Below are 15,831 nucleotides of genomic sequence, written 5' to 3'. Positions count from 1 at the left end.
GCTTGCGCACACCGGCCCGTCCGGGTTTTATCTTACGAACACGCTACACACCCGCCGAACATCTTACGATGCTCGACGGGTTTTCGAACATGTTCGTAAGTTAAAAGTTGTGCGACCTTACAGTAGTAGAGGTTTTACGGCTTCCACACAGCTTACGATAATCGTACGATCGCGGGATTTCCCGCGATTATCGTACGATTATCGCAAGGTGTGTAGGGACCTTTAGAGAAACCAGATCTTGATCCTGCCAGAAATTTTGAGACATAATACCTTTCTGTGCTCTCTGCCTCTGATGACTCTTATCTGATAGCATTGTGTTTAGCCATTTATTTAGACATCAGAGCACCTCCCTATGTATTATGTAGAAGAGGAGAAGGGAGGCATTCTGAAGCCCTGTCCTAGGGTGACAACACTTCTCCTTTACAGGTATAGTATAGTAATGGAACATTACACTTTTGCAGGAAGTGTGTTGCTGGCAGAATCGCTTATTGGAAAAAAAATAGCTTGAAAAGAAAACGAATGCAGTCCCCACATCTAAAGATCGCGAGCTGCAATATATTATATTTTTGCTCTTGTGTTTAGAAACAATGGTTTTGTAAAATTGAGTACTAAAGCTGCTTAAGCTTGTGGTGAAGACACATGTTCAGCTGTAGACTATCAGTCATAGAGAACCGGGATGTGGTTTTCCAACAAGGTATTTCAAGTCAGACACTTCCCCTTAAAGTTCCCATTGAACTCTCAAACTTTTTTCAATAATGGATTCAGATCCAAAAAATTATACATTGCTCAGCAAAGTATTTATTTTCATTCTTGGCCAAACATTTAAAATCATCATGTTTCCAATTTACTCTTCCCTGGACTTCCTGTCCCATGCAAGATCACAAGGGGCAGCACATTCTCCAGCAGCTGTCCATCTACTACATTGGAGAAGGGAGGAGCAGATTGCCATGCTGTGTCTGTGGGTTTGTGGATACAGTCCGTGTACCCATCGCACTCGGAGCCGCTGCTCCAAAAATGGAAGGTGGGTGCAGCAGGTGTCAGCAGGTGGCTTCCGACAAAATATAAGTAAAGGATGGACCCCGGCACTACAAAGCAAGTTCGGTACGTGTTTATTAACGTACTAGTTGCAAGTAGAACACTCTAAACAACGTTTAGGGGTCTCGCAGGATCCCCTTTATCAGGTAAACAAGTGTGGGTTTGTGGAGACACACACAGCTTACTAGCACACACAAGGGTGTCTCCATAGGCCCTGCAAGGGAAAGGAGCCACCCTAAACTAGGATATCGGGACCAGCTGATCCTTCAGGAAACCAAATCCCCTGTAGATCACCTGTATGGGAGGTCAGGGGAGACATCTGAGGACTAATAGATACCTTTTGATGTGTGACATGTTTGGTATCTATTTACTCGATGTAACACCATCTTTTATATTGTATAAAAAAGTGGAATTAAATTGTGTTTGTGTGCACTAAAATTCATTGAAAGTTTTTTTTTTATTTAAAAATATCGATTTGATAAACATTTGTGTAAATATCACACGACAAAAACATACTGCTACCATTTTTTTTTCTACAGGACCTCGGCTTTCAGAAAATATATACAGTACTTGTTGGGGTTTTAAAGTAATTTTCTATCCAAAAATCCCTATTGTAGTATGCGTGTGCATAAATTACAAAATTGCTCCGGCACCAAGATGGTAACTTCATTCAATCTGGAAGACTGAGTACATCTAGTGGCAGAATGAGCGTACTGTGGAGTACATGACAGAGTAGTCGAGAAATGTACCAGAAGCTACTTTTTCTTTCAAACCCTAGTTGGGGCTCATGTGCATGACCAAAAATTTGGGGTATTCTCCTTAATTTTTGGATTTGTAAGGTGATGATACGTCACTATACAGTAATTGTAGCTTAGAAGCTGCCGCAGGGCTTATCATTGTTATTTAAAAATTTAGCAACTGTGTTGTAGATGACCATAAGGAGGACGGATTACCAAGGACACAGTGCAGTTTAGAAAATACATTATTCGGACATAATGTTCGGTACTACGTTTTACTTGACGCATGAAACACCATGCATTGTCATTAGTTGAGGACATGTTTTGGAACCACTAAACCACCAATCAGATTAGCGAGTAAATCTCAGCGCTTTTTACATATAGTGACATTCTAAAACACGAAAGCCACACAGAGAATTAAGAAGTGAAAATCAAAGCTACATAATAGGTATAAAAACTAGGGATGCACCAAAGTTTCGGCCGCCGAAACATATCAGATGGAAATGGAACTTTTGGCAAAATGCTGAAAGTGCCATCTTTTGGCCAAAATAGCTGTGCACCCTGGTTTCCCTCCTCCCCGCTGGGCACTGCTCTGTGTCCCCTCTGATAAAGAGAGACACTGTCACAGGAGGCCGAGCGTTGTGGGCGTCTCTCCTCCCACACCGCTCAGCCTCCTGTGAAAGATTAAGAGAGCGGTGTGGGGGCGGAGACAGCTGTCAGTGCTGTCACAGAATGCTGAGCTCTCCTCCAGCATGACCCTGCTCAGCCTCCTGTGACAGAACAGGAGAACAGAGGTGTGGAAGCGGAGACAGCTGTCAGCTGTTAAAGGAGGCCAGGCCGGCGGCGTGGGGGGGAGAAGTCAGCTGTCAGAGGAGATCGAGCTCTCCTCCTGGCACACCTTGCTCAGCCTCCTATGACAGCGAGTCAGGATGGAGAGCTGGTACAAACACTCAGTGATCAGTGATCGCTGAGTGTTTTTAAATAATTGAGGACATGGTATGTTTACTGTGTCCCTGATTATGAATGAATGGGAAGTGATCTACATTACTTCCTGTTCATTCATGATTGTGGGCATGGTAAACATACTATCTCCACAAGTTACGAATGAACATAAACACTCAGTATAGATGATTCCTGTTCATTTATAACAGGGGCTGCAGAAAAAGAGATTGAGGACTCTCCCTTACACCCCTGAAAATAAAATAATTGAAAAAAAAATTGAAAAGGTTAGAATTGTTTTTTTTTCGGTTTCATTCTTACATTTTTTAAATTTTCGGTTTCATTTAGTTTTTGAAAATGTAATTTCGGTGCACCTCTAATAAAAACAATAAGTTGACAGCACAGAAGAGAAGTCTCATGGAATGCCTCCATGCCCTGGGCACTTGGAGGGGACTGAAGGCCAGCGTCCTTCCCTCTAGCTACAGACCCTGGCCTGGATTAAGGTTTTAAATTGCCAGTGGGGCTAGTACTGTGTATTGTCCTGGACCTAATATCTGTACTCCTCTATGGAACTCTCGGGTGGACATTTTGTGTGCCATGCCCTGCTGGTGCCACTAAGTCTGAACTGCTTCCCCCCCACTACAGACTCCCTGCAGAAATAACTACATCTTCATCCCTGATGAGCCTGCTGATATGATAACCTTAATAATCCTTTTGACATTAACCTTTTTGATAATCCCTTAATGGTTAACCTTTTCAGCTATTTCCCAGAAAAGTTAATTTCATCAAAATAATGTAAACATTCCTATGGAAGGTGGGATCTGTGAGCTATGAAATGTGTGCAAATGTGTGCAAAAAACAAGTGGTCACATGTTTTGTTCCCCTACCTTCACTGTGTCCTGACCAGTGACTGGGTGAATGTATGCAGCTGAGAGAGAGTGTGGGCAGAGATTCTGTTGGTTCCTGTTTTACCCGAACATTAGTTCTGTCTAATGCTTCTACTATTTCCAACTCTGCTAGCTAGTTCCAGCACTCAGGGAGCTAGTTCTACAAGCATCCCCAGTGGCATTTGGCATGGCGATTCTGCTTGCTACCTCCCAGGTAGTGAGCAGAATAGTAAAAAAGTTAAATGAAAAAAGATTTTGAAAAATGATGACATGACTGCACGCGATGAACTCCCGCCGCATAACGTCAAATCTGACAGATGCCGGCAAAATATAAACAATTGGGTGGAGCTAGTGGTGATATCACCGCTAGCTCCACCCAACTGTTTCCTATTGGCCGCCACCTGCCAGAGTCTTATAGCAGGTCCCGGGCAATAAATAACAACTGGGCGGAGCCGCCCAGTTGTTATTGTTTAATGGCAGATCAGCGTCCCCAGGTCATTTGGGGATGCTGATCTGTTATTACAACTGGGTATTGCAAGCCGTGATATTGCGGCTGGCTCCGCCCATCTGTCATTTGCGTGGAGATCGTTCAGCTTTGGCCGACCATTCTCCACACTTCCCCTGTCACTTCAGCTCAGCCAAGCCGAAGCATATGGGTTCATCTCGGCTGAGCCACTTGGCTGCCTTCGGCTGCTGTACCGCGTGTAGTGAATAGCCCGTACAGCAGGCCTTCAGTTCGACTGAACCGAAGGGCTCCCGCGGCCAAAGTGAGCCAAAGGATCAGCCGAAGCTGCGGCTGGATCCTTCAGCTCATATGTGAATAACTTTCTAAATCTATTGAACCTCAAACCACTGATAAAAAAATCAATTTATAAAAAAACATTTTGATCAATAGACCAATAGAATCTAAATAGCAACTTGAAAAAGTTAAAAAGGCAAACGTGTCCAACGAGAAAAAGTTGCAACTTTGAAATTTTTTCCCTATTGGCTAAAAACAATAACAAAGTAAATAGCAAAAGCATTAAAAGGAAAAGTACAAAAATGTAATTGTTTAAACTTTTTAAATGTATTTTTATGTTATTTTTCTATCAAGTCATGCATGATTATGACTAATGATCATGGTCCTGAATGCTGTGAAACAAACCCCACAAAACAAATGACAAATGTAAAAGTTATCAGCCAATTCCATTCATGCCTACTCTTTAATAGTTACCTGGCAAAGCCCTGCTTTTACTGAGCACGTGTGCATTCTCCATTTATTTACATCCATTGGGATGAATATGATTTCATGTAGATTGCATATGTAAGTATATGACTTGGGGAGGATGCTGGGAGTAGGAGGAGAGTAATCTTAAAACCACTATAGTTTTCCTTTAACAAAGAACTCCAGGAAAAATAAAGTTATTAAACCTTACAGTGGGGCTAACCCATCACTGAAAGGGTTAAGTGCTCATTTTTGTCTAGATGCTAAATAAAAATTATATATATATTTTATCTTGTCCTTAGACTGGAGTCTCAAGCGTCTCTCCCCCTGTGCTTCAGCGGTCTAAGGATCCTGATGTCATCACGCTCTGTGCATAGTCATGACACATTTCAGTGATCACAGAAGCAGGGAGCCACTCGGATGGTCTTTGCACATAGACAAGAATGAGCACTTAACCCTTGCAGTGCAGGAGTAGCCCGACTGCAAGGGTTAATAACATTTATTCCTGGAGTTCTTCTTCAATAAAGCGAAATGCCCTTCGATAAGGCTAATTGCAATTAGCAAAGTAATTGCTGAGAGACAGCAAGGAAGGTGTTCGAGCATCACAAGCAGATGTGTTCCAGGATCACCAGATTAACAACAAATGGGAGTGAGGTGGCCTGGAGCACTAAAGTACTACAGGGATCAGTCTTACAAACCATTATCACACAAAGTAAGGTGCTCGCTAAGAAAAATATTATTTTCTTTTTCATATCGGGGAGCCGGTAGATGTGGTATATCTGGATTTCGCAAAGGCTTTTGATACGGTACCACACACGCGCTTACTTCACAAGCTAAGGGCTATGGGCATAAATGAGGTGGTGTGTACGTGGATAGAGAACTGGCTACGGGAACGGGTCCAGAGGGTATCTGTAAATGGCACCTTTTCAGACTGGGCTAGTGTAATGAGCGGTGTGCCTCAGGGTTCTGTGCTGGGTCCCATATTGTTCAACTTATTTATTAATGACATCGGGGAGGGTGTTAACAGCGATATTTCCGTGTTTGCGGATGACACCAAAATAGGGAGGGTAATAGACACGGACTTAGACACTATAACATTACAGGAGGACCTGGATAAAATAGGGGAGTGGGCATTAATGTGGCAGATGAGGTTTAATGTCGATAAATGCAAAGTAATGCACTTTGGAATTAAAAATAAACAAATGGGTTATACAATTATGGGTATGCCGCTAGGGAAGTCAGAAATGGAGAAGGATTTGGGGGTCATTGTAGACCACAAACTGAAAGGTAGTTTGCAGTGCCAGGCTGCTGTAAACAAAGCTAGCAGGGTCTTGTCCTGTATTAAAAAGGGGATGTATTGCAGGGACAAGTCTATAATTTTGCCACTTTATAGATCATTGGTTCGACCTCATCTGGAGTACGCGGTCCAGTTCTGGTCACCAGTACTAAGAAAAGATGTCCTTGAGCTGGAAAAAGTCCAGCGGAGGGCAACCAAACTAATTAGGGGTATGGAGGACCAGAGCTACGAGACGAGGCTACTAAATTTAAACATGTTCACATTGGAGGTGAGGAGATTAAGGGGGGATATGATCTCCATGTACAAAATGTTCAATGGTGGCAGCAACATTAGCGATAAACTGTTTAAAATTAACTCCATTACAAAAACTAGAGGCCACCACCTAAAATTGGTGGAAAAAAAATTCCAGCACAAGGGGCGAAGGGGGTTCTTCACAGTAAGATCAGTTAGGGTCTGGAACTCACTGCCACAGGCGGTGATTTCAGCAAAGAATGTGGAATTGTTCAAGAAACTTTTGGACGATTTCTTAAGGGACCGTAATATACAGGGGTACAGGTACTCCTAGAATGAGATCCTAATAGGTTGGACTTGATGGACTAATGTCTTTATTCAACCTCAAATACTATGTAACTATAAACAGGTCAATGTTTAATATAATAATACATATTCATAGTATTGCATTAGACCAAACTGGAATGGTCACTTATATGGCTCCAAAGCTTTAATGGGGCGCAACATCTTTGGTACAAGCACAAAGTACAAACATGTGAATTAATTAAATACACTTGCGATGATAGGGTTTGCCTGTATATGAGATAACATTTGTGTTTGCATTGAGCTGCCTAGGAGACCAATATCAGTTTTTTTTGCCTCTGATAAGAAACATCATGATGTCTGTGGCAAAGACTGTATTGAGGAAGGAAGCAGAGCTAGAGGAAATGAGTAAATAAATACGCAAATATGCAACAAAACTACAAAAGGACAAGTTTCAACTGAAACAGCAGGTATATTAACCACTAAGAGAATTCAACTACCAGTTCTAGGAATGCCATGTCAGTGAAACTGTGCTGTGGTTGAGGTGTTGCAAGCTACCAATACCACAGAACCAAGCCAAAAATAAAACATAGTTCAAACTTGTCCTTTCGTTCATTTAGAATCTAGTTTTATTAAGATGTTTTGACAAAAGCAAGAGAAGAATGTTGCTATTTTCTCATTCACTAAAGGAAGCAAATCAAGAGAACTATTTCCCCTTTGAGTTTTAACTGTGGCATAAATAATGCGGGTTTCACTAATATAACAATGTTTTTGTTTTCTTTTTATATATTATTCTTTTCTGAACTTATAAAAAGCAAACATATCCTGCTGTATTTAACGGAGCGCATAGAACCCATCAGAGCCAGCCCCATAGGAGCTTGCCACGCCCCGGCTCATTTGACATGCACTCCCCTGGTCATATTTGATTAAAACAGTGCATTGCACTTCATGCACAGTTCTTATGTATTTGAAAACATCTACAATTGTAGGACACACATTATTGGATCAGATTTGTAATAGTTTTGCTGCCTATGTCAACTTAAATCTATTGAATTACTGGAGGTGGAAAACATTAGACTGGTTGCTATAAACACTAATTGGTATGCAGTACTGCCCAATCAAACAATAATAAATAGACACTGCCTGCCAACTTGTCCTTTGAGTGTCTGTGTAAAGGGGGCGTGCTGAGACTACACCGCTCGAGGGCACGAGCAGTGGGCCCGGGACAGCGAGCGGTGTGTCTAAGGGATAAAGCCGGTGGAGGGTGAAGGAACGGAGGTATATACGATGTGATGTGGCAGAGCAAAGCGGCGTATATACGATGTGATGTGGCAGAGCAAAGCGGCTACGCGCTTCGAAGAGCACGTCTTCTTTTTCAAGCCAGGGAGTGAGCGACTCAGTCTCCGCCCCCGATCCTCCCAGCGTCCAGGCTCACAGCCACTGTCCTCATCCAGCCGCCTGTCACAATTCTGCAGGCTGCCCCACACAGCTCAGCACCCGAGCTATAGCCCACTTTTACAAGCCCTCTCCTCACTGTGCAATCAGCATTTCTCCCCCCTACCCAATACCCCTGCCACACACAGCATCTGGACACAGGCTCCCACTGACACAGAGCCCCCCTCAGGTCCCCACGGCAGTAACATACCCACACACCCCCATCTGCGTTCACACATTTTGGAGTACCCATCACTCCCACCAACCAAGGACTCCCATCCATCCACCCCTCGCCGATGATAACGCGCCAACATCCACTTCTTGGTAAGTTTTAAATTCCCTTCCAGGGTTTTACCCAGTCATTATATGGTAGTAGCGCTTCTGTACCCCTTTTTTCTGTTCCTATTGGCAAACGGCGGACACCCCGGTCCCCACTTCTATGAAGCAGCACACCCAACACTTAAATTAACACCCACAGATCTTCACCTTAGTGCGAGCGCTGCATCAGGGGACAATTCTCCCAATTTTTCATATTAGAGATCAAGAAACAATGTGCAGCAAGCATGTAACAATCACAGTTTATTCTTGTGTAATCTTTGCAATATAATAATAAAAGTTTACAAGTCATCTTCATATTCATAACTCAAATGTTTAGCTTTCTGTTGGGTTTGCCATAATTTAGAAAAGAAAAATGTAATTTAGTAATGTGTGGACAGGAAACACTTTTCATGCATGTAAGTGCGAGTATGCTAACCTTCATTTTCCTGTATGATGAAAGGAGATATCATCGACAAGCAGTTAACGATGGACGCCACTCTGTCTGGCATCATTTTATCACCCGTGTGACTGAAGCCTATGCATAAGACTTTGTCAGCAAAAACAACATTTTACTTAAGTGGCCTTCACTGCAGGTGATTTTGTCGTAGTGGTCATCAAGTGAACCTGTGCTATCCCCAAGGTCAGTTTAGTGCCCTCCATCCCTGCTACACTTACAGGTGAAACTCGAATAATTAGAATATTGTGCAAAAGTAATTGCAGTAAGTGCTGCAAAAGGGGCCCAAACCAAGTACTGAGTACATATGCATGCTTGTACTTTTCAGAGGTCCGATATTGTTCTATGTACAATCCTTGTTTTATTGATTGCATGTAATAATCTACTTTTTTGAGGTTGTGGATTTGGGGTTCTTGGGGTTTTCATGAGCTGTAAGCCATAATCATCACAATTATGACAAATCACGGCTTGAATTATCTTGCTTTGCATGTAATGAGTCTCTCTCATATATTAGTTTCACCTTTTAAGTTGCATTAGTGAAATAAATGAACTTTGCACGATATTCTAATTATTCGAGTTTCACCTGTACTCATCTTTCATTTACTTTCCTGAGGCTCTGTTCAGCCACCAAAACCAAGGGAAAAGAAGTCCTACATAAGCTCTATGTTGTTATGTACAGAGCTTAGACAGGGCTGAAGTCTTTCCACCCCCAGCTGACAATGCTGGGGCAATCACCAAGCACCAGAGCTGTCACTTGAGAGGAAGTGGAGTGAGGCACATTCTCCTCCATTTCTGAAAGTATGAGGAACATTCTTTACTGAATGGAGCAGTGGGAAGAAAAGTTGAGTGCATGCTGCTGGAGCCTTCAAATGACCTGTTTTGCCCTTTGTTGGAAAAAAGCACACGTTCACTCCAATAGGGCAGCCAACGGTTTAATTTATGATTCTGCATAGAGGGTGGAAGGGTTTAAACCTCTGTGTGTGGCCCCATTGGAGAGATGTCCCCTTACTTTCTGTGCTGGTGGTCACTAGTCAATAATTATAAATTGGGCAAACTTGGGCTGGGCCAAGGGGATATGAAGGGAAGGTGAGTATATGCAGCTGGAGAGGGGGCATTAAAGTGAACCTGTTGCTTTGCTCTTGATGGGCAACACAGGGTATTTACTAGAGAGAGTCCACACACATCTATTAATGATATATGAGGAAATACAAAAATAGGAAAAACATGAATATTGTGTAAAATACATATATTTAAAAAAAACTTCAACAACTTTGTACATCACATTTGTTTGCCAGTTTGTTAATTACTGCAATATAGTTCTGTGGTGAACACTCCATACTGCAGGAGTTCCTAACCTAGGTATGTCAAACAAAGCCTGTCATGAGAAAATCATAGTAGCTACCACTGCTAACCTCTCCTTTTAAAACTACTATGCTGATGCTGATCCATGCTGATCCTCTCGCTTTAGTACTTTGAGTCACCAGCCAAGGACAAGCATACAGATAAGGACTTCTGACCTTTCCCTGACTTTCCTGATCTGCATCTTTGACTCAGAACAGTATTGACTGGTTTACCAAAAGCTTTGGCCCCAATACTGCATATCAGACAGTCTTAAGAGAGATCTTCAGTTCTGGCTTGTGGCCTTCCAGCTTTCTTTCCGTAAAGTGTACTGAAAGCAATTCTAGAAAAGAAAAGAAAAAAAGACATATTTTTCCAACCATGAGATTTTTTTTAAGAGTACATGCTGGGAGGACAGGGTTCATCCATGTCTTCATGCCCACCAACAGCCCTGACTTCTATGTGGTTTATCCAATTTTCCTGGTACCAAGTGTTGTAAGTTATGGGACATTTATATGATTGTAAGTATGTCTGCAGGATGTATTTGGGGTTATGAAAATGAATGCTTATTAAGGAAATAATTTTTGCTGATTCTATTTAAACACACCTCTTGTGCTAACCAAGTCTTTATTGTAATAAACTTCCTGACCAGCCGGGTCTGTGATCAGACTGTGTTCAAGGTTGTGGAGCATTGTTTGACTGTACACAATGGAAACAGTTCTGATTGATGTAACATCAAAGGGATCATCAGATCAGCCAATTAGAAATCCCTCCAGAGTTAGTGACTGGCAGTAAAGTCCATATGAAGAGTGAGATTAAGAGATGTCTAAGAGAGTGATGAAGAGAAAGGCCTAGGTATATAGTACATAAAGTCATGCACATCACATGCATTGAAGACACACAGGTGCATATATATACTGGATATATACTGTATGTGGGGTGTATGGTGTGTGTATTCTTGCTAATATCATCACAAAAGGAAGGGCCTAGAATTTTGAAAGGGACTAGTTGCGGTTTTATTTTTAGTTATTATTTTGTATATACTCTGTTGGACTTGCCATCTGTTTCTGGGATCCAACAAACATTACACTCTCTGTAAAAGAACTGAGGTTGCATGGATATTGATCTATACATTCCTTTTCCTAACACATATAAATATATGCATATTTATATATTTGTAGAATGCCACCAAGTCGGAAGGCTTTGCCAGAAGTGGAATAAATCAGAACTACTGATCTTATGGCTTAGCAGCATCAAAGGAGTGTAAATACAGTATATAAATCAGGAGTAGGGGACCTCAGTACTCTAGCTGTGGTAAAGCTACAAATCATATCATGCTTCTGCCTATGGGAGTAGTTTCTGTGGCTTTCAGAGTCTTGCAATGCTTCATGGGATTTGTAGTTTCACCACAGCTGGATTGCCAAGGTTGCCTACCCCCGATACAAATTCCCTTCTACAATCATCGGGATCAATACGTAAAACACTTCACTCCTGGCCTGCAGGTTCTCGTTATGACTTGTGTAATCACATAAGAATGTAGAAAACACCAAGAGTGCCAGTGCACTTCTTTTGGTGTATTTATACATTTATCAGAAGAGGGCATTTTGGTGTAAGTGTAGAAGATATGATTTCGGGGCCAATGAGTTTGAAAGGGGGATGACATACTAACCAGACAGAATATTTTATTAAACAGGTTTCAAATCAGGGCTTTATCCAAGTGACCAGTTAGAAATGTCTGGTCCCTACTGCTCTAGGACGTCTTTAAAGTAAACATGTTGCTTTGCTCAGGCATTAAAACTATGATGATGGACTTGGTTGACCTAAAAAGCATTTTTTTTATTTAAAAAACAAAAAAACAATTGGCTAATGGATGGGAGCTGGGTGGTCCGGAGGAGTGGGTAGAGAAAGTGGTACCTTTGCCCAGAGATGGACTTTAAAAATATGCTTTTGATAATTTGTAGGTCGATATGAGTATCCATGAGAAGTCTAGAGTGTTCTCTCAGGACTTTGGGAAAAAGGTCACTGGGGCCTGTGTAAACAGAAACCTTGCCGCTTAAATTACAGTATAGCTCAAGCTAACTTCAAGAAATCATCTTTCCCCAAAACAAGTCTTTAATTTGATATTAATTAGTTAGGCACATCATGCCAAATCCCTACTTGTCTGTATCATAGCTCATTCATCAAACCTGCCAACTTTATGAAGAAAGGACCTGAATTTTCACTAAGTATTCAAGATAATTCCCAGATATTGCTTCGGGATGGTTTTTCATTAGACACGATAGGCTTATGCCTATATGTGGAAAGGAGATGTCTTTTTCCTGTGTAGACCAAACATTTTTCCCATAATTATCAGAGTAATACTATTTTCTAATAAGCTATAAGTGGCTATTATAGCCACTTAGAGGCCAATAGGTGGTCTACATAGGCTAATAGGTGGTCTCAACTAGCTATAGGTGGAAAGGGTGTCTTTTCAATGTGTAGACCAAACATTTTTTCCATAATTAGCAGAGATATATTCTTCTCAAATAAGTTATAAATGGCTATTATAGCTACTTAGAGGCTAAAAGGTGGTCTATATAGGCTAATACGGTAGGTGGTCTCAACTAGCTATAGGTGGAAAGGGGTGTCTTTTCCATGTGTAGGCCGAACATATTTTCCAGAATTAGCATGGATATATTCTTCTCAAATAAGTTATAGATGGATATTATAGCTACTTAGAGGCTAAAAGTTGGTCTATATAGGCTAAGAGGTGGTCTCAACTAGCTATAGGTAGAGAAGAGGCACATTTTCCATGTGTAGGCCAAACATTTTTCCATAATTAGCAGAGATATATTCTTCTGTGTGAAGGAAATCTAGTCTTGTGTTAGCTCCTTAGATGCCGTTCACATTTCACTAGCCCCCTTAGGTGGTGCTTACAAGTATGGAAAATTCCTATACCCTTCATCATCTAGATGGCGCTAGTGGCATGCAAACAGCATAGCCGGGCAGAAGTTTTATAAATAAACTCCAATGTGTTGAAAACAGAACATTTTTACAGGAAAGCAGGTAGGACAAATGCAGAAATAATGATTCATATTAAATCCTAATGTTAAAGTGTATGTCCAGCTAAATTGTTGTTTCTTATTTTTGGAATGGGGCTCCATTAGACATTTTCCCTCACTTCCTGACAACGCTTTACCAGACAGGAAGCGAGGGGAACACTTTAACAGCAACACAGGCAGAATTTTTTTTTCTTTTCGTATAGTAGGAGAAGGCTGTAGGCCCTGTCAGATTTTTATTTCTGTCTGTGTCCTTGTTGCAGGTTTTCCCTCACTTCCTGTCTGATGAAACCATCACCAGCAGAACAGGAAGTGAGGGAAATTCTCTCCAGACAAGCCTTGGAATCCCACCAGTTGTTCTTCCTCTCTTTATCCACAACCAGAAAAAATAATATTAGCTTGACATATACTTTTATTGAAATTTAAAGCAAAGAAACATGTTGTGAGATAAACACAGGAGCTCACGATTTGGCCCTCTCCTGAAAAAGCTTACTGTCTGTCATACTGATCCTCTGGCTTTAATCACAGCATGAAGATAGTAACTTATGACTTTTCCCTGACTTCCCTAATCTGCATAGCTGTCCTGGGTCAATGGCCTGGACATAATTAAAGCCAATGAATGATTCAGCATCACAGCCAGGCAGATATCATTTTAGAAGGAGGGTAGAGATATCAGCCCATGTATTTACTCATGACATCTCAATTCTAGAAAAAAGTGGCAGAAAGACAAAGCAAAGTGAAAATTTGGTAAAATCAGAAAGGAATGATAATGTAGTATGTGTGCAGAAAATAAAACTGTGCAGCAAAATAGGTAGCTGTATAAAGCGTGACAGGTTCACTATAGCTGATGTATTCTACCTACCGAAGAACTTCCAGGGATTCCAGTAACTGGTCAGTAATGCTGCCGAGTGCGCTGTTGCCGCTAAAATTACGTCTTACATCCAGGACTGAAAGGCTCTGATTGGTTCTCAGAGAAAGAAGCAATGGGGCATGTTCATCAGTCATCCCGACCTTTTCCAGTCTGTGGGAGAAACACAGAAAACCTCTTTGCAGAACTCAAATATTACCCAATCTTCAACCAAAATGCAAGCAAATAACATTGGAAAGAATTTCTTAAAATATAAACAAAACAAACAACCACATTAGCTGCACCATGCTGCAGTTTTAAATGAGGATTAAGAAAAACAACAAAAACTCAAATAGCAAATAGTTAATATTCATGTGATGAAACAAGCAAGGACGGAAGACCTGGATGGTGTTTCAGGCTTCTTTCTGATTTACAAATGGAGATTAAATACCTGTGTGTCCATACTCTTAGAACAGTATAAATGTGGGATACTCACTGTAGTTCCTGTATCCTGCATGTTGGACTGGACAGAGCTGTCAATAGGTCTTTAAAGTGAGGACCAACCAGGTGGTTGAAGGACAGGTCCAGTTTCCTAAGAGACTGATTTTGACTTATTGCTGATGCCAGCTGAGAAGAGGACCCGTCTGTTAATCCACTATCCTTCAATCTGCAGAGACAAGTAAAAGGTTAACAAAGCTGCGTCTATTCATAAACAATTTGCAAGGCCTTTAGCCCTGTGAATATCTGTGAATGTTTAATCAGTGTGAATATATGCTAAAATAAACGTTCCTTAGTTTTTGTTTACAAGCGCAAAGAATTTTCAAACACTTTCATGTAATATCACATTATGCCAGAGGTTTGTCAGATTTCAATTTCTGTGAACCAGATCTGTACAAAGTAATTCTCCGACTGTCATTGGGTTAAACAGAGCCAGCAGACCCCTCAAAGTATCAACGTTGATGTCTTCATCTTGATGGAGATAAAGAAAAGGGAACAATACTGTCCCCATTGAGCATCACCCCAACATACTTTTTTTTTTTAACTGTAATTTAAATAATAGAGATAAAACTTTTTTTAAAACATCCCCACTGATATCTGCCCTGCGCAATGAGGGGAGAAAGCAGGGGAAGAATCCACAGAAGCGGGCACCAGATGGGAAAAAGTTTTTTGTAAGTAAATTATTTTGTTGTAAATCCTCTGTTTTTGGCTTTTATTATTTAAATATTTAGGCTATTTCTTAAAGGGAAAGTAAATAAAAAAGTTTTATTTTAATTATTATCATGGTTTTTAATAATTAAATCTACAGGCTTTGTTATTATATACGTGTGATATACTGTAAATTTTTGCGGTATTATACCGTGTGATATACTGTATATGCCGCTGTATTATACTGTATGATATACTGTATAGACCACGGTATTATACTGTGTGAACCAGCCCGGCCCTCGACTTGGAGCATTTTTTAAATTTTGGCCCACTGTGTATGTAGCAGAGGAGTTTGACACCTCTGCTCTAGAAGAAAAAGATGGCATTAGGAGGCACTCAGAGATCAAACAAGAGAAGAGAGTTCCTGTGGTGGAGGTGTTGGTAGGGTGTTACACACTTCAATACAATTATCTGATCAAATTGCAAATATATATACATGTATATATATGTGCGGTACAAGGTGGGTACAGCAACTCCAGGGACTATACTTATGTATATATTACAGGGCTTGAAAAATCCACTCGTCTGCGCGTCTGTGACAAGAGGGCGGTGGAGCCCGACGA

General features: G+C 41.1%; 1 protein-coding gene across 1 annotated transcript in view; it reads right to left on the bottom strand.

The window, feature by feature from the left end:
* Window positions 1-7,874: 7,874 nt before the first annotated feature.
* The window catches only part of LOC108800539 (NACHT, LRR and PYD domains-containing protein 12-like), a 32,620-nt gene continuing 24,663 nt past the window's right edge, over window positions 7,875-15,831 (bottom strand). Inside the window, exons 10-12 of the mRNA XM_018572529.1 lie at window positions 14,559-14,729; window positions 14,078-14,236; window positions 7,875-8,109 (exon numbers count right to left, since the gene is read on the bottom strand). Coding sequence (XP_018428031.1) covers window positions 7,875-8,109; window positions 14,078-14,236; window positions 14,559-14,729 — 565 coding nt within the window. The remainder of the gene's footprint in view (window positions 8,110-14,077; window positions 14,237-14,558; window positions 14,730-15,831) is intronic.

Source organism: Nanorana parkeri, unplaced genomic scaffold (genome assembly GCF_000935625.1).
Source record: "Nanorana parkeri isolate BGI_ZX_2015 unplaced genomic scaffold, ASM93562v1 scaffold2061, whole genome shotgun sequence".
NCBI classification, from domain to species: Eukaryota; Metazoa; Chordata; class Amphibia; order Anura; family Dicroglossidae; genus Nanorana; species Nanorana parkeri.
Note: the sequence above shows the minus strand (reverse complement) of the source record. Positions and strands in the feature narration are given on the sequence as shown.